The sequence below is a fragment of the Carcharhinus amblyrhynchos genome, chromosome 22, assembly GCF_965287045.1.
Source record: "Carcharhinus amblyrhynchos chromosome 22, sCarAmb.v2.hapA, whole genome shotgun sequence".
NCBI classification, from domain to species: Eukaryota; Metazoa; Chordata; class Chondrichthyes; order Carcharhiniformes; family Carcharhinidae; genus Carcharhinus; species Carcharhinus amblyrhynchos.
This window is the reverse complement of record NC_137345.1, coordinates 45,204,132-45,224,280: the sequence shown is the minus strand read 5'-3', so window position 1 is coordinate 45,224,280 and position 20,149 is coordinate 45,204,132. Positions and strand designations below refer to the sequence as shown.

Here is a 20,149-nt window from a genome sequence, read left to right as displayed (position 1 = left end):
GAAAATTCTGCCAGAGTTACCCCAGTTTTCATGCAAATTTGGCACTTAGAATTTTTTTGGGAGAATCACCCCCATTGTGTATTTGTATGTTTCCTTATGAGTTACTGTGTGTTTGCATGTTTCATTATATTATTGTGCGTTATTGTGTGTTTGTATGTTTCACTATATGTTATTGTAAGTTTGCATGTTTCATTATGTTATTGCATGTTATTGTGTGTCTGTGTGTCTCACTACGTGTTATTGTGTGTTTGTATGTTTCATTATGTTATTGTATGTTATTGTGTGTCTGTATGTCTCACTATATGTTATTGTGTGTTTGTATGTTTCATTATGTTGTTGTATGTTATTGTGTGTCTGTATATCTCATTATATGTTATTGTGTGTTTGTACCTTGCATTACGGTTAGCAAAAGAATGCCAGGTTCTTCTAGATTCTCTCTGAAATGGCACCAATCTCACCCAATCTCTTCTAAGTAGAAAATTATTGGGTTAAATACTAAGGTTCAATCTGGATTGTTTATCGAGTTATGAAGTTCTTCATGCCATAACAGAGCAGTAGCAACTGCAAAGAAAACATCCCCAGGTGCTTTGTAGGATTGTTATTGAACACAATTTGGCACTGGGAGAACCGCTTTAATTGAGGTTGATTATTATTGTGTTTCTGTAAGCCACAGCCTTGGTTTTAGTTGGGTTCCAGTTGGGCCAATGTGAATAGTTTTGGGTGCTTCCTGCACTAATGGCTGGCCATCAAGCTGTTGCAGGATTTAAAAGAGCGAACCACAGGGGTAAATCCTCTAATCACTTAATCCAATCCTGGGCAAATAATGGAAGTCGAATCCCCACAGCAACACAGAGCTTCCATCTGTAGCAGAAACTATGGCCCGTTAGATGTAGCACTGCGAGATGAAACTCAGAGCGACAGTCCACCTTTCAGAAGTGTTATTACAGTCTCCATTCTCCTGCCTGTTCACTCACTGTGATCCCTCAGTAATATCCATAATCTTTAAAGAGCTGGCCAGGTTTAGAGATCTCTGCTGGGTTTTATTGAAGAAATATAATTGGCATACTTTTTAATCAGTTCCCTAAAGGGCATCAAACAACAGCTGGAAGTTAATTCCAGGCAAAACCCACCCTTGCAATTCTTGTGTAAATATTCTCCCATCTTTTTTAAGTGTAGATTCTCTCTATGTTTGTCCTACAGCCAGGAGGATGGAAGCTGTTCTAATTACGGGAGTGATTTCTGTGTTAAGCGGGAGTCATTAAGAACAAGCGCCCTTCTGGGCGTTGTGATAGGGAGGTTGTGGTAATAGTCAAACACCAGAGACTGTGGTTTAGCAGAGGCATTGGTATTCCAGAAGTGGAGTTGCTGATGTTGGACTGGGGTGGGCACAATAGGAAGTCTCACAACCCCAGGTTAAAGCCCAACAGGTTTATTTGGTAACACAAGCTTTTGGAGCACTGCTCCTTCATCAGATGACAGTAAGTAGTCTACAACACCAGGTTAAAGTCCAACAAGTTTATTTGGTAGCACAAATGTGCAAGCTGTTGGACTTTAACCTGGTGTTGTGAGACTACTCAGCATGGTATATCAGAGGCTGTGGTTTATTTGAGGGAATGTTATATTGGAGGTTAAGATATTTCAAAGGCTGCAGTATATCAGAACTTGTCTTACATCAGTGACTTAGATATATCTGGCACATCCAACTATGGCACATCTAGCTGTGGTGTATCTGGCTGTGCTATATCACCAGATCACAAAATAATTAGCCAATCCTCCCAGAAAATCCTTGCATTCCTCTGTTGTATTTTTCTACTCTACCCAGGAGTTGATTCTATGTATTGATTGCTCCCTGTGTACAGTCCAATTCCCTTTGTTGGTGGGATTTTACAGCCTTGCTCAGCCCAAAATCATAAAATCTCACCCATGGTGAACGGATATTTCCATTGTCCGCCCCTCATCCTCTCTGCTTCCGTGACAATCCGGTAAAATTCCGGCCATAGACTCGTACAGTATACAAGAGCACCTTTGGCCTACACTGAGAAAACTACACTAAATCGACACTAATCTCACTTTTCAGCACTTGGCCCATTGCCTTGAATATTATTGACATTACAAGTGCTCTTTCAGGTTTTTTTTACAGGTTGTGAGATTCCTGCCTCTACTCTCCTCCCTGGCAGTGCGTTCCACACTCCCACCACCCTCTGAGCGGAAGCACCTTTTCCTCAGTTTCCTCCTCACCTCAAACTTACGTCCTCTAGTTTTTGATTCTTTAACCAACAGGAACAGCTGCTTCCTAGTCACCCTGTCCATACCCCTCATAATCTTAGACACCTCAATCAACTCCCCCCTCAGCCTTCTCTGCTCTGAAGAAAACTCCGCTGCTCTGGGCGGCACGGTAGCACAGCGGGTTAGCGCTGTTGCTTCACAGCTCCAGGGTCCTGGGTTCGATTCCCGGCTCGGGTCACTGTCTGTGTGGAGTTTGCACATTCTCCTTGTGTCTGCGTGGGTTTCCTCCGGGTGCTCTGGTTTCCTCCCACAGTCCAAAGATGTGCGGGTTAGGTTGATTGGCCATGCTAAGAAATTGCCCCCTTAGTGTCCAGGGATGTGTAGGTTCGAGGGATTAGTGGGTATAATATGCAGGGATATGGGGGTGGGGCCTGGGTGGGATTGTGTTCTGTGCAGACTCGATGGGCTGAAGGGTCTCTTTCTGCACTGTGGGGTTCTACGATTCTATGAAAACAACTCAAGCCTATCCAACCTCTCTTCATATTTCAAACACTCCATCCCAGGCAGCGTCCTGGGGAATCTCCTCCGCAGCCTTCCTGGTGCTATCAGATTCTTCCTATAGTGAGGTGACCCGAACTGTACACAATACTCCAACTGCAATCAAACCGACACTCTGTAAACTCCCACATAACCTCCCTGCTCTTTCCATCTATGCCACAGCTGATAAAGATGACCTTAAATTTACTGTTTATTAGTTTCTCCCATCCTTACAGGGCAAAGTAATTTTCCAGATTTATTTTTCCCCAGTGTTAAACGTCCCATATATGTTTATAACATCACCCATCAGGTTTTCCTTTCAATGCTGAAAGGGCTAGATTCAACTAATCTTATTTTATAACTCATTTGGGAGAATATAATGGCTATTCTCCGCACTGTCTGCAAGGTGTGAATCTCTCCCTCGTATCTTACCGATCAGAATGGACACAATACTCAGGGTGTGACCACATCATAGAATCATAGAAACCCTACAGTACAGAAAGAGGCCATTCAGCCCATCGAGTCTGCATCGACAATAATCCCATCCCAGACCCTATCCCCTCAACTGTACACATTTACCCCGCTAATCTCTCTAACCTATATATTCCGGGGTGCCAAAGGGCAGTTTAGTGTGGCCAATGCACCAGAGGCTGGCACTGCCAGGGTACCCATGCTCAGGGGCTCCATCCCCCCCCCCGCCACTGCCTCCCCGGGAGCTCTGATTCTCCCACCTTTATCCCGGCGGGGTCTCTCACTAGTGCCCGGAACGTGGAGAGCTAGTCTAAACCCTGTCGGAATGAAGTCCTCCTGGTCAGGTGGGAGACTCAAGGTTCCGATAATTACCTAATATTCATATTTAACACAGATTAAAAACAGATTTAAATGACTTACCTGCCCTCCCGTCGATTTCCAGCATGGTCTGACCAGCGATTGCTCTCCGGCTCTGGGAGATGTGTGTGTGTTCCCGGCACATGCACAAATCCCGGTTCAAGGCTGCAGGCGCGCGCCTCCCAATCCGACCCACTAGAAAAGTTACGGGTTGCAAGGGGAGAATCAGAATGTTGGGCCATAATATCTGACTAGCATCAGAAAGCAAAGGTCTGCTGGAATTAAAGTTAACTTTTTTTTTAGTGTTACAAGTAGGCTTACATTAACACTGCAATGAAGTTACTGTGAAAATCCTCTAGTTGCTACACTCCGGTGCCTGTTTGGGTACACTGAGGGAGAATTTAGCACAGCCAATGCACCCAATCAGCACATCTTTTAGACTGTGGGGGGAAACCAGAGGACACGGTGGAAACCCACACAGACATGGGGAGAATGTGCAGACTCCACACAGACAGTGACCCAAGCTGGGAATTGAACCCGGGTCACTGGCGCTGTGAGGCAGAAGTTCTAACCACTGTGCCACAGCGCACAAGACTTTACCTGCCCTTGACAATAGGGCTGAAATCTTCACTGGGACCTGCTTGGAAAGGGAATCCTCAGAGTTACAGAGCACGCCAGCTGTTGGGTTCAGGAAGGTCACACTCTGTTTTACTGTAAAACAGGAAGCTTGAAAGAGCCCAGTGAATCTGACAGTCTGGTTAAAAGGTAAATGTCTGAGATAAGTCAATGGGCTTTGATTAGTCGGGAGAGTCGGAGGTTAGTGGGGGGAAGGGGTGTTGGGTCAGGTGGATGGTCAGGTCAGTGGGGCGAGGGTTTGGGATATGTTGGGTCAGAGGAGGGGGGTGGCGATTTGGGTCAGGTCCGCAGGTCCAGAGGGTCATGTTGGGTCCAGGGGGTCAGGGGAATCCTTGAGGGGGGGCGCGGGGGAGGTCGGGATGGAGAGGGAACATTCAGGCGAGGCAAACAGCAGCGTGGGGGAGACTCCTGGGTGTCAGGGACGTGGGGGTGTCCTGTGGAGAGAACTGTCTATTGTTTGCAATAGATTTCCAGAAGCTAGAAGAGGTTTTAATTCTTCTAACCTTTTCAGAGTAACTATTAGTGACCCTGGTGTAACTGTCCAAACTTAGCAATTTAAATCGCATTTCCAGATTCTTCCCAATGCATCTTCAAGGTGACGGCCAAATCCAGAGGAATTTAGCACATCTGAACAATTCGCATGCAAACCCTGACCTGAGACATCCTGAGAGGGGTCCCCAATGCATCTCGGAGGTACCCTCCGCACCAAACCTGACCGTGGGAAGCTCAGGCATCATGGCCCATTGGGGTTAGTGCCCGGCCACTTGGAGGTGAAATCAGGCAGCATTTTCTCAGTGAAAAGGAAGAGGAAACCTGGAACTGCGAATCCTGGGAAACAACTGGAGTTTGAGACTAAAGATCAATAGATCCCCATTGATTGGAATTACTGAGGGGTATGACGCACAGGGGGGAAAATAGAGCTAAACTCCAGATGAAACAGAATTTAACTGAATGGTGGAGGAGGCTGAAGGGGGTTACAAAGTTCCCTCCTGTTCCTAATGCTCCTCTCCAATTCATTTTGTAATTCCTAACTTACATTCTCCAATTCCGCCGTTCTCCCAGCATCATTTCGAATCCATAGAATCCCGTCAGTGCAGACCGAGGCCATTTTAAAGTTTAAAGTTTATTTATTATTGTCACAAGTAGGCTCACATTAACCCCGCAATACTAACAAGGCTGTAAAAATCCCTTATCGTGCAGTGACAACAATCCCAGCCCCGTAACCCCAGGCATTTACCCTAGTTAGTCCCCCTGACACTAATGGGGCAATTTAGCATGGCCAATCCACCTAACCCGCACATCTTTGGAGTGGGGGAGGAAACCGGAGCACCCGGAGGAAACCCATGCAGACACGGGGAGGACGTGCAAACTCCTCACAGACAGTCACCCGAGGCTGGAATTGAACATGTGTCTCTGGCACTCTGAGGCAGCTGTGCTAACCACTGTGCCACTGTGACCAGGTATTTTGAATATGAACAGATATTTTGCACCAATCTTCACTGTACAGAATACAAGTAAGATCCCAGAAGCAACTGCAAAGCAGGAAGTAGAAGGCAGGAAGGAACTCGGGAAAATGACAGTTCCCAGAGAAGTGGTACTGAGTAAATTCTTAGAGTGGCAAACTGAAATCTTCGTCTTAGACTCTGAACAGAAGGGTCCAATAAGATAGTTGATGCATTGGTTTTAATTTTCCAAAATTCCTTCAGTTCAGAGAAAATAGCATTAGCTTGGGAGATAGAACATGTAACTCCTTTATTCAAAAGAGGACGGAGGCAGAAAGAGAAAAACTACAGGCCCGTGAGCTTAACTTCTGTCAAAGGGAAAATGTCAGAAGCTTTGAAGTTCTAGCACGGCATTCAGATAAGCTCAAGTTAATCAGGCAGAGTCAACATGGCTTTGTGAAAGTGAAACCATATCTAATCAATTTACTGGAATTCTTTGAGAAAGTAACATGTGTTTAAAGGAAAACCTAAAGATGGATGTGTTTTACTTAGATTTCCAGAAAGTATTTGATAGTGCCAGATCAAAAGTTATTGCGGAAAGTAAGAGATCGTGTTACAGAGGTGAGCAATTGGCATGGATAGGAGATTGGCTGGATAGGAGATTGGCTGGATAACAGGAAGCAGAGAGTAGGGATAAATGGGTCTTTTTCAGATTGGCGAGGTGTAACGAGTGGTGTGCCACAGTGTTGGGGCTTCAAATGTTTACAATGTATATAAATACCTTGGATGAAGGGGTTGAAGCGATGGCTGCCAAATTTGCCAATGACTCAAAGACAGGTAGAGTGTAAGTTGTGAAGGTGACAGGAAACTACAAAGGAACACAGATAGGTTAAGTGAGTGGGCAAAGATCTGGCCAATAAATGGTCTTGACAGAGTGGCAGTAGAGAGGATAGTTCCTCTTGTGGAATCTGGAATGAGGGGTCATAGAATCAGAGAATCCCCACAGTGCAGAAGGAGGCCATTAGGCCCATCATGTCTACACTTACCATAATCTCACGCAGGCCCCATCCACATAACCCCATGCATCTACCCTAGCTAACCCCCCGGCACTAAGGGTCAATTTAACATTGCCAATTCACCTAACCTACACATCTTTGGAGTATGGGAGGAAACCCACACAGACACGGGGAGAATGTGCAAACTCCACACAGACAGTGACCCGGGTCCCTGGTGTTGTGAGGCAGCGGTGCTAACCACTGTGTCACCGAGCCACCCATAAAACGTCATCATCTGCCACAGCGGGATTCGAACGCAGGTCCCCAGAGCATTACCTTGGGTCTCTGGATTACTGGTCCAGTGACAATACACTGTGCCACTGGAGGTGTTGCCCATTTAAGATGGAGATGAAGAAGAATGTTTTCACTCAGAGGGTCATGAGTCTTTGCGACTCATTTCCTAAAAAGGAAATTTTGGCACAGACAAGAAGGGCCAAAGGACCTGTTTCTGAGCTGTAATTTTCTACGGTTTCTATGGTAAAAGATGCTGGAAGCAGAGTCTCTGAATACTTTTAAGGCAGGGCTGGACAGACCCTTGATCAGCACGGGCGGTGATAGGTTAACAGGGGTAGGTGGGATGCAGATTTGAGTTTACTGTCAGATTAGGCCTGGTTTTATTGAATGGTGGAACAGGTTTGAGGGGCTGAATGGCCTACTCCTGCTCCTTGTTGGGATGTTCATTTGACCATTTCCCTTCTGTTTCTGAACCAAAGCCACTGATGTAAATTTAACCCGGCAGGGGCCCCAATTCTAAATCCTGGAGCGTATCACCCAGTGCACTGCACCTAGCTGATGTGGGACTGTGGCTGCTGTTTCTGACCTTTTGGCCAATTTCGTACCCATTACCAGATCTATACTTAGTTAGTTACCATCTGAGATCGCACTGAAACTGGAGCAGTCTCTGTCTGACTGAAGTTAATAAAATAAATGGCAATTAAAACTGAACTTTTTTGGGATTGCTCCTGAAATCCAGCCTTATTTTTAAATTGGTTTTAGGTTTATGGGTCTTTGACAGACTCTTGGTTGAGACAGAACAGTCACGGCCAACTTCCAGTGTTTAGGGTCTGTAATGATTGGCAAAATACTTATTCAGCTGTGAGGAACGCCATTCAGCTCATTCTGGTTTTTGCCAGTGCTTGGAAAGAGCTATTCTTCAGGTCCCACTCCCAGACGTATATAATGTACTAATACGTCGTGTTTTTAGTATTGCTTCGAAATGATATTCCACCAGTAAGAGGAACTCTGACCAGTAACTCAGTCAAGTCTTGCTCCCAGGAAGTAAACATGAACACAAACCGAATGCCTTAGAACACACTTTTGACTCTGCGTTCAAAAGAGAAAATGCTGGAAAATCTCAGCAGGTCTGGCAGCATCTGTGGGGAGAAAAGAGCTGACGTTTCGAGTCCAGACAACCCTTTATCAAAGATTTGACAAAGGGTCGTCTGGACTCGAAGCATCAGCTCTTTTCTCTCCTTACAGATGCTGCCAGACCTGTTGAGATTTTCCAGCATTTTCTCTTTTGGTTTCAGATTCCAGCATCCACAGTAATTTCCTTTTATCCAGTGTTTGACTCTGCATTGCTGTAGTGACGGAACCCTTCTAGCAAGCATCGCTTTTGCCATTATTATTGCTTATCCTGATGGGCTGAAAACGTGTTCAAACCGTTTAATATTCAATAATTCCTTCAATAACTTATATCTTTTTTAACAGCATTCAGTCATGACGTATTCTCGGTGAGTTCAGTTTAAATGTAATGCAAATACTGCTTGACAGACTGTTCTAGATCAATGCGATATTGCGCAGGGTAACAGATTGTTCTAGATTAAGATGAAAAGATCGCTGAGTGACCTGCTCTGGCTCTGCACAGCCCCAGCTAACAATGACCTGGCAATGGTGGCAGACTCACTGGAGCTGCAATGTCCATCTTTCTATAACTTCGCTATCTTATAGGCCGATGCTGGGGGAATGAGGCCAAAAATCACAAAAAAGACAACAAATCAGCTTATTAATAACTTGGTTTTTCAATTTGATTTGATTTGATTTATTATTGTCACATGTATTAGTGTACAGTGAAAAGTATTGTTTCTTACGTGCAGACAAAACCTAGTGTTCATGGAGAAGGAAAGGAGAGAGTGCAGAATATAGTGTTACAGTCACAGCTAGGGTGTAGGGGAAGATCAACTTAATATGACATAGGTCCATTCACAAGTCTGACAGCAGCAGGGAAGAAGCTGTTCTTGAGTTGGTTGGAACGTGACCTCAGACTTTTGTATCTCACTGTCAACAAAACGAAGGAGATTGTCATCGATGTCAGGAAGCGTAAAGGGGAACATGCCCGTGTCTACATCAATGCGGATGAAGTGGAAAGGGTCGAGAACTTCGCATTTTTAGGTGTCCAGATCACCAACAACCTGTTCTGGTCCCCCTCCATGCCGACACTATAGTTAAGAAAGCCCACCAAAGCCCTTACTTTCTCAGAAGACTAAGGAAATTTGGCATGTCAGCTACGACTCTCACCAACTTTTACAGATGCACCACAGAAAGCATTTTTTCTGCTTGTATCACAACTTGGTCTGGGATCCTGCTCTGCCCAAGATCACAAGGAACTACAAAATGGTCGTGAATGTAGCCCAATCCATCTCACAAACCAGCCTCCCATCCATTGACTCTGTCTACACTTCCTGCTGCCTCGGCAAAGCAGCCAGCATAATTAAAGACCCCACACACCCCGGACATTCTCTCTTCCACCTTCTTCCGTCGGGAAAAAGATACAAAAGTCTGAGGTCACACACCACCTGACTCAAGAACAGCTTCTTCCCTGCTGCTGTCAGACTTTTGAATGGACTTACCTTGCATTATGTTGATCTTTCTCTACACCCTAGCTATGACTGTAACACTACATTCTGCTCCGTCCTGTTTCCTTCTCTATGAACGGTATGTTTTGTCTGTATAGTGCGCAAGAAACAATATTTTTCACTGTATGTTAATAGATGTGATAATAATAAATCAAAGCAAACTTTTTCCCGATGGAAGAAGGTGGAAGAGGGAATGTCCAGGGTGCGTGGAGTCCTTGATTATCCCGGCTGTTTTTCCGAGGCAGCGGGAAGTGTGGACAGAGTCAGTGGATGGGAGGCTGGTTTGTGTGACAGGCTGGTGACAGGTACAGGTATCATTACAAGGAGAAGGTCTGTGGTTGGTTGTTCCTTCTCTGCTATTGGTTGGTTACATGTCTTAAATGCATCAAACCTGGGTTCAGATGGACAGAAAGAAACAACCCGTGCTTCTGTTGTTGATTGTTATCTAGTGATCCATGATTAATGAGGTCAGACTTGGCTGCGGTGCCTGTAATGATTACTCACGTAACCTCACTATCAGTGTTCATACAAGGAATGGCACTCGGACAATTTTGTCTTCAGGAGGGGAGGATAGAGAAAACCGAGGCAAAGGCTTACAGATCCTGATGTTCCGTGGGTTCTCCAAGTTTCCTGCTGTAACTCTGATCGGCTTGCAATGGAAGCTGGGGGAAACGGTAAAGGGCCCAGCAATGTTTCTGTAAAACCTCAGGGTTTAAATGTCAGAACAACTGCATGAGCTCTCTTGGTTATGTTTAAGTTTTTTTATTTGCGTCGCGAGTAAGCTTACATTAACAACGCAATGAAGTTACTGTGAAACTCCTCGAGTCGCCGCACTCCAGCGCCTGTTCGAGTACATTGAGGGAGAATTTAGCACGGCCAACGCACTGAACCAGCACGTCTTTCAGACTGTGGGAGGAAACCGGAGGAAACCCACACAGACACGGGGAGAACGTGCAGACTCCACACGGACAGTGACCCAAGCCGGGAATCGAACCCAGGTCCCTGGAGCTGGGGGGGGGGGTAGCAGTGCTAACCACTGTGCCACCCATGGGCAAAGGAAATAACGTTTTTATCCTAATTGAGAGCTTCACAACTCTGCAAACAGAACCTTAAGGCTGTTGGTGGTAAATTGTGAAGATTACCAAGCTATCAATTAAAATCTACAATTTTAAAGGAAAATTCCCTCTCAGATTTGAGCTGTGTATATCTGTCAGGCTGTTGGGGAGCAGACGGACTGCACACTCCCACCCCCACCGCAGTTTGTACCTATTTCCCAGGCACTGTTCAGCATGATGACAACTTTCCTGTCATGCTGGTCACAGCAGCAGGCTCTACTAGACTTGTGTTTGAATCAGAGTGTGCAGACGAATTGTACAAATAAAAACAATCTTTAAAACTGGGGCATGTTAAGCTCTGGAAGGAGTAAACCTCAATTCTTGGCGTCATCCAGAATTAAATCCTCTTCACTTGGTAAACGGCAACAAGCGTCATTGCGAGAAAGAGATGGGCCCTTTTAATTAAAAATCCTGAAAAGAAAGTCAGATGTTGTCTGTTTGAGTAGGAGCTTTTCTTCTTAGAAGAAAAGGATAGCAGTTTGAATCCTGTATTTGGACTAACAGCCGCACTTAGTGTGATCATCCATTAATACAAACTGACCCATGAGTAAAACATTCATTAAAGCCCACTCAGAAGTTACTGGGATATTTAAGTGACCAACTGACCCTATAATCCCCGTTTCTAGCTTACAGCCTCCCAAAGGGTTCAATGAAGAGTGTTGCTGTGAGGCAGTCAATAGTCATCAGCCTATGGAGAGTATTATGCTATTAAACATTTGTCCTTTCTTGTTTTGCCATAGAGCTGAAGAGTTTACCTGAGGTGATGGGCAGTGCTGGCCGGCACTCGACAATGCTGCAGCAGAACCGAACTGCCTTCGAGGGCGCGATCCTGACCAACCTGGAGAAGCCCAGCCACCCAAAGGGCCTGGAGTGGACGGTGGTGGAACCATCCAGTAACCCCTCGACCCCTGAACGGACACTGCCTGTCTACTTGTCCTACTTCGACATGTTGCTAACTGAAGATTGCACGTGGCTATCTAAGGGGCTGGTGGAGCGTCCTGAGATTGACCTCGGGCCGAAGACTGAGCCGCACAAAGAGCCAGACCAATGCCCCATAGTGGACAGTCAGGAGCTGAGTGCGCCCACAGGGTTGGACTATCAGAGCAGTGTCCACTTAGAAGAAAGGTCCCTCGAACAAGTCCAGACGATGGTGGTTGGAGAAGTTCTCAGGGAGATAGAAACAGCCTGTAAACTACTAAACATTGCGGCAGGTAAATGAGAACAAATGTAATTTAAATAGTTAGGCTTATCAACTAGGCTGAATTGACTTTTCTAAACTAATCTAAGTCTGGGCTCAAACTACAGCTGCCTATTGTATCAATCTCACAACTGTCAGCTATTGATTAATTTCTTATGTTGTTGATATGTTTGCATATATTTTCACTAGATCGTTAAGTGTGACGCCCTCAGAGTGTGACTATGTTGTCTGGGTATTATAATGAGCCAGATAAACCAGAGTAATGTTACTGCATGGTGTGAGTGTTGATAAGCGGTTGCTTGGAGCACCACAATACAGATTAAACAACTGTGTGAAATAGCTGATTCATCAAGGTTAGTGTGGCAGGATTCAGCTCGCTTCACGAGAACGTGTCGTTAGATGGATTCCTAGAAAAAGCAAGACCATACAATGAGACTAAGTTGATTGGCTCTGCAGGAATGTGAAACCCTACATTGTTGTACATTTATGTTAAATACAAAGTGAATATCTGTGAGTTATGTTGTGGGTAGTATTTCTCGCCACATCATCTCTTCTAGACGAATTAGTGTGGATTGATCTAAAATGTATTGTTCTTAATGGTACCTTAACCATCTTATACGGACTTACACGGTGGCACAGCGGTTAGCACTACTGCCTCACAGTGCCAGGGACCTGGGGTCAATTCCCAGCTTGGGTCACTGTCTGTGGGGAGTTTGTACGTTCTCCCCGTGTCTGCGTGGGTTTCCTCCGGGTGCTCCAGTTTCCTCCCACACTCCAAAGATGTGCAGGTTAGGTGGATTGGCCATGCTAAGTTAACCCCTAGTGTCAGGAGATTAGCAGGGTGGATAAATGGGGTTATGGGGATAGGACCCGGGTGGGATTGTGGTCAGTGTAGACTTGTCGGGCCAAATGGCCTCCTTCTGCACTGTAGAGATTCTATGATCTTATAACCGTGGGATATACTGAGCACTTTTGACATTGGACAAAACAATGAAGTGTATCTGAAACAGCAAATCCAGAGGGCATCTACAGAGGAAATAATTGTCTTAACTGCGAGGAAGAATGAATCTTACTTGAACAGTTAAAAAGTGAAGCAATGAATTTACAATCTCAAGGTTCTGCACAAAAGAAATGGGGATAAGTCAACAAGTAAACCAATCTGATGATCTGTACAACTTGCCTTGATAGCAAGTTCCCCATACAGCAGGTTCCTCACGGAGCCTCACAATAAGAGGAGAGGAATGTAACGGATATTGAGCACGGGGAAGAGGGAGGGAAATGGAGAGGCTGGAAACAAAGGCTTGGTGATGGTCGGGAGAAGGTTTGTTGATGCTCCAAGGATGGAAAGTGTCGAGGCAGAGTCATGGAGTCATAAAGGTTTACAACATGGAAACAGGCCCTTTGACCCAACTTATCCATGCTGCCCCCAGTTTTAACACTAAGCAATTCCCAACTGTCCACATTTGGCCCATATCCCTCGATACCCATCTTACGCTTGGAATCATAGAAGCCATACAGTATAGAGGGAGGCCATTCGGCCCATCGGATCTGTATAGACCACACTCCACCCAGGCCTTATTCCCGTAACCCCACATAATTACTCTACTAATTCCCCCTGACATTAGGGTCAATTTTAGCATGGCCAATCAACCTAACCCATGCATCTTTGGACTACGGGAGCAAACTGGAGGAAACCCACGCAGACACAGCGAGAAAGTACGAACTCCACACAGACAGTGACCAAGGCCAGAATTGAAGTCCTAGTGCTGCGAGATAGCAGTGCTAACCACTGTGCCATTGTGCCACCCACGTAATTGTCTAACTGCTTTTTAAAAGAAAAAATTGTACCCGCCTCTACTACTGCCTCTGGCAGCTCGTTCCAGACACTCATCACCCTCTGAGTGAAAAGGTTGCACCTCTGGACACTTTTGTATCTCTCCCCCGCATCATAAATCTAAGCCCTGTAGTTTTAGACTCCCCTACCTTTGGGAAAAGATATTGATTATCTAGCTGATCTATACTGCTCATTATTTTATAGGCTGTTATAAGATCACCCCTAAGCCTTCTATGCTCCAGGCAAAAAAGTCCCAGTCTATCCAGCCTCTTAACTGGTTAGAGAACATCAGAACAGAGTGGCTGAGTAAACACTGGAGTGAAATTGAGGTGAGATTCAATGAGAGAGGAGTGTGTATCCATGTAAAATCCATCCCGTAGCAAAATGAATAGAAAGTAAAACAAACGTTTGCTTTTAGTTATTTCCCTCCTTCTCACTCTTTACTTCCTTGGTTGAGATAGAAAAGCACATGGGCTTGAAACCTAAGATGGGCTAGAAAATTACGGTGACCATCAGGGAATCCTTCAGCACAGAAAGCGGCCATTCGGCCCATCATGGCTGCACTAGCTCTTTGAAAAAGCTATCCAATTAGATTCGTCTCCCCTCATGTACTTGAACATTGGAAATTACGACTGAATCTGTTTCCGCTGCCCTTTAAATTGTCCATTCCAGATCATGGCACCCCTTCACTTCTCTGCTTCACTTGCCAATCTGCATCCTCGGATTACTGCTCCGACTCAGTGGGCCAACCACTCACCAGCAACTCAATCCAGATGTTTGTGTCACCCACTGTGCATATCGGGCAATCTGCATTTACAAGAACACATCAGTTAAGGTGCTGGAGACTCCACCGGGCTCAGATATATAACAGTCACATTTCACTGCAATAACCCAGCAACATGAATCCAAGTTTATCAAGAAACAAAGAACAGCGGAGCACAAGAACAGGCCCTTCGGACATCCAAGCCTGCACCCATCATTGTTTGATTTGATTTTGATTTATTATTATCACATGTATTAACATACAGTGAAAAATATTGCTTCTTGTGCACTATACAGACAACATACCATTCATAGAGAAGGAAACAAGTGAGTGCAGAATATAGTCATTGCTAGGGTGTAGAGAAAGAGCAACTTAATGCAAGGTAAGTCCATTCAAAAGTCTGACAGCAGCAGGGAAGAAGCTGTTCTTGAGTCGGTTGGTGCGTGACCTCAGACTTTTGTAGCTTTTTCCCAATGGAAGAAGGTGGAAGAGAGAATGTCCAGAGTGCGTGGGGTCCTTAATTATGCTGGCTGCTTTGCTGAGGCAGCAGGAAGTGTAGACAGAGTCAATGGATGGGAGGCCGGTTTGTGTGATGGATTGGGCTACATTCATGACCTTTTGTAGTTCCTTGCGGTCTTGGGCAGAGCAGCAGCAACCAAATACAACCAAAAAGAATGCTTTTTATGGTGCATCTGTAGAAGCTGGTGAGAGTCGTAGCTGAAATGCCAAATTTCCTTAGTCTTTTGAGAAAGTAGAGGCGTTGGTGGGCTTTCTTAACTATAGTGTCGGCATGATACCTCTCTAAGCTAAAACCAGATGCACTTACGGAGTCCGTATCATTTCATTCCCATCCTGTTCGTATTTGTTTATATGGCCACTAAATGCCGCGATCATACTCGATCCCAGCACCTCCCAGGCAGTGTTTTTGTCATTCCTGTTTTGTTTATATAGGGACAAGTGAGTTTAGGGTTTACAGAGTACCGGAACATACGGTTTTATTCTCTGAAAACAGACCTGTAGGACTGGTGACATTAAGCAAAGGATGTATTGGAGCTTCATGCTGGCCTATTTTAAGTGAGGTTCGATGCCCTGTGCTTGGTTCTTTGATAGAGCTATTTAATTTGTTTTGCACCTTTCTCCCTGTCACCCTGCAACTCTTTCCCCTTTAGCTATTTCTCAATTTTCCTCTCTTACTTTTGAATCTGTTTCCACCGTTATTTACCCTTCCCCTTTGGAATCCTAAATGATCACACTCTTTGTGTCTATGTGACAGTGACTGCGTGTGAACTCAGTAAATGGTATTGTTGCTTCTGTGTCTGAACATCTGGCAACATCAGCCAGTTTGATCACTGCACCAAACTCAGTGTCAGGAATGGAATCTCTGCAGTTCAGAGCTGCACTGGAACAACATTCACTTCAGCAATCAGCAACTCCCAGATCTGAGGCATTTATAAATGTGCAGACTTACCTAAAATCTTTCCACCTTTTATTGTAGTCTGCTCCTCAATTCTGTTTTTTGGAAACCAGCCTAGATGGGGTAGAAATTAGATGGATAAAGTTTCATCCATCGTTATAGAATAGACCTCCCTTTATTCCACCTGAGATTCAACCTGGCCTCCCACTTACACTAGCGAGCAAATTCTATTTTCCATTTCCCAAAGAAGTCTTTTCTCTGCTCTCTCCAAGTTAGCTATTCGATTATTTGAGTTGCTTTAGTTTTCAGGCTGGTTTTGCCCTTTTGCCTCTCACGTAACGACTCAATTGGTATCAGTCCTTCAGTACCTCACCCAAGCACAGGTCCATCGGGGGGGGGTTTGGGTGAGCTGAGGGGATATTCAACCCTGTGAGGTGCATCATGGGTCAAATTTGTCCGCAATGGGCAAACGCGCAGTCACCCTTTCTGGCAAGGCTTGCTCAGTAGCAATCTGCAGAAGGGAGACTTGGGCAGAAGTACAGGACTAACACATTCTAGGACACTGAGACAGCACTGCCAAGGCCTAGTTCCTCTAACTCAGCACAGGTGAGGTATCAACACTGTTCGTTCAGCATCACCGCCAGGTTGCCTATTTGGTCAATCGGTCCAATAGTCCTTGACGGGAAGCAATATCACAATCCATGTTTTAAAGGGTTTGCTTATGAATATTGATATTAAATTGCAACTACAGGCCTGCTGCTCCATCCTTCAGTTTCTCAACCTATTGCAACGGAAGCTGATTGACATCCTTGTGAGTAACATCACTTCTGGTTTATAGACAAGGATACAGATCTTTCAACCATGTCACAGAACAATTTTAGATGCAGCTAAACCAGTTTCTAAACTTTTGAAGTCTTGCTACAGTGGAGAGCTGTAGGTGGCACAGTGGTTAGCACTGCCTCATAGCGCTTGAAACCCAGGTTCGATTCCCAGCTTGGGAGATAGTGTGGAGTTTGCACATTCTCCCCATGTCTGTGTGGATTTCCTCCCACAGTCTGGAAGATGTGCTTATTCGGTGCATTGGCCTTGCTAAATTCTCGCTCAGTGTACTCGAACAGACCGGAGTGTGGTGGCTAGGGGATTATCACAGTAACTTCATTGCAGTGTTAATGTAAGTCTATTTGTGACACCAATAAATAACTTCACTTTTAGCTGCTGGTATAGTGAATGGTCTGGGAATACAGGATGTCCAGCCCCTCAAGCTCCATTCAGTTAGATCATGACCGATCTGTATCTTAACTGTATTTACCCCAGTGGGTTCCATAACCTTAGTGCAAAGACGCCTTGGTGCCAAGTTGGAGATTATTTGATTCTAAGACAGATGGCAAGCAGTATTCCAACATCCTTCTGAAGTTTTGCAATACACTCCATCCCGTAATAAAATGTCAACCTGTTTATGCAATGACAAGACAGGCGGAAGTACGCTTGTGAAACAGTCATTTCTAGCTGTGAGGTAAATTCTATTTCACAAGGTGTACTCTGTATTTGGACACCTAAACCACCTGTTAAAATAATCGACAGGTTCATAAGTTAAAGGGATGGTGAAAGTTAGAGTAAAAGGATTTTCTTTCATTCTTTGATGGGACAGGGATGAGGTCAGCAAGTGATCCCCATCCCTAACTTCCCTCATACAGAGTGCTTACTAGACCAATTCAGAGAGAAGTTGAGAAACTACCACATTGCTGTGGCTCTGGAGTCACATGTAGGCCAGACCAGGTCATCATCATAGAATCCCTACAGTGCAGAAGGAGGCCATTCGGCCCATCGAGTCTGCACTGACCACAATCCCACCCAGGCTCTATCCCCTCGACCCCACGTATTTACCCTGCTAATCCTCCTGACACGATGGGGCAATTTACCATATCAATCAACCTAACCCACACACCTTTCAGACTGTGGGAGGAAACTGGAGCACCCGGAGGAAACCCATGCAGACACGGGGGGAATGTGCAAACTCCACACAGACAGTGATCCAAGCCGGGAATCGAACCCTTGCCCCTGGCTCAGTGAGACAGCAGAGCTAACCACTGTGCCAACATGCTACCCAATAACGATACCCGATAATGCAGTAGACAGAGGGGAACCGGTGGATGTGGTGTTTTTAGATTTCCAAAAGGCGTTTGATAAGGTGCCTCACAAAAGGTTGCTACAGAAGGTTAGGGTGCATGGAGCTGGGGGTAAGGTGTTAGCGTGGATAGAGGATTGGTTGTCTAATAGGAAGCAGAGAGTTGGTATCAATGGGTGCTATTCTGGTTGGCGGTTGGTGACTAGTGGAGTGCCGCAGGGATCGGTGAACAAAGAACAAAGAACAAAGAACAACACAGCCTGGGAAACAGGCCCTTCGGCCCAACGAGCCCACGCCGCCATTTTAACATTATGGGTCCCCCCTCCACCCATGACCCTTGTCTATGCTTATGGCATTCCACATTGAGGGAAGACTAATTTAGGGACAATTTGTTACACCAATCAGCCTAATAGCACATCTTTGGGCTGTGGGAGGAAACTGGAGCACCCGGAGAAAACCCACGCAAGCACGGGGAGAATGCGCAAACTCCCACAGACACTGGCCCAAATCCATGTGTCTGCACAGCAAACAGTGATAGTCACTGAGCTGTCGTGATGCCCAGTATCTGGTCCAGTTTAGGCACACGCTAACGACACGAAGTACTAGGCCACTCTCGAACAACCAAGAGCAGCCCTCGTACGACCCATCGCGTGTATGCCCCTCGTTGGACAACAAGGTGGACCGAAACACCTGTGGATTAAAAGAGAAAAACATCAATACCATGCACATCCTTATACACACATTCAAGGGAATCCCCAGAAGCTCAAAAGTTAAACAAGTGAGCCAGAAAATATGTTGGAAGGTCCATAGGAATCAATTGATTCCCAGGGACGTCCCAATGCTAATGAACCTTATTTAAAACAATCTCCTATATCCCTGCATCCCGCTCATGTGCCTGTCTAAGCAACTCTTAAATAACTCCAGTGTGCCGGCCTCCACCACCTTACTTGGCAGTGCATTCCATACCCCCACTACCCTCCGTGTGAAAAACCTCCCTCTAACATCCGAATTATACCTCTCCCCCCTCACCCTAAGCCCGTGGCCCCTCATAATGTATGTTTCCAATCTAGGAAATAGCTTACCTCTGTTTACTCTATCTATACCCTTCATAATCTTATATACCTCTATTAGATCTCTCCTCAGTCTCCGTCTTTCTAGGGAAAACATCCCCAATTTGCTCAATCTTTCCTCATAACCCAGTCCTTCCATACCAGGCAACATCCTGGTAAACCTCCTCTGCACTCTCTCCAGAGTCTCCACGTCCTTCCGGTAGTAAGGTGACCAGAACTGGACGCAGTACTCCAAATGTAGACTTGATGGGCCTAATGGTTTCCTTCTGCACTATGATCCTATCACCCCTTTGAAGGGCAGTTAGGTGTGGACAATAAATGCCGGCTTAGGCAATGATGATGTTCTCAGCCCAAGAATGAAGAGTGAACACAGCAGGTTGGTGACCCCCTTGTCACCACATTATCATTGCTCCAGGATTTTAATGGACTATAACACAAACCAGCCACTATTTCAAAGACGGATATAGATCATTCTGTAAACAGATTCTTTCATACCATTTCCCACTTGGTTCTCCAGATTCAACCTTGTCCCTCCTTTCTGACACACCCAGTAACTCAGTGCTTTGGTACAGATAAAAACCTGTCTCAATATTGAACTGTCGATGCATTGGCCAATAACGTCGGGTCAGAGGGGTGGTCATCGGGGTGACCCTGGAAATAAGAGGTCGGGTTGATATCAGGCTTCACCGATTGGATAATGTCAGCAGTTAGCCAATAACCAGATGTGGGCATATTCAGCCAATCCAATCTGAGAACAGAGAGCAGCAAGGTTGTGTTGACCTGAACATTGGTGAAATTGGCAGTAGGGTTTAAAATGAAGCCTGATTAAGTTTCTGTCACTTTTTTTTTACTGATTCTAATTTATTGAATAGATATGTTTTATTAAGTGTAGAATTTTCCTTAGCAAACTTAAAGGGGCTGCTGCTTACACAGTGGAGAGTTTGTAATAGTTCGAGGAACAGCCTGCTCCAAAGAGACTCTTGAAATGCCACCATGTTGGTTATGGTTACAGGGTGGGTACAGGTTCCACAAATCATACCACTGACGTGCT

General features: G+C 45.3%; 1 protein-coding gene across 2 annotated transcripts in view; it reads left to right on the top strand.

Moving 5' to 3' along the window:
• spdef (SAM pointed domain containing ets transcription factor) overlaps positions 1-20,149 on the top strand; it is a 71,607-nt gene that overhangs the window by 27,933 nt on the left and 23,525 nt on the right. For both annotated transcript variants that reach the window (XM_080209938.1, XM_080209937.1), the window contains exon 2: positions 11,435-11,905. In XM_080209938.1, the coding sequence (XP_080066064.1) occupies positions 11,458-11,905 (448 nt within the window). In that variant the 5' untranslated portion in view covers positions 11,435-11,457. The remainder of the gene's footprint in view (positions 1-11,434; positions 11,906-20,149) is intronic.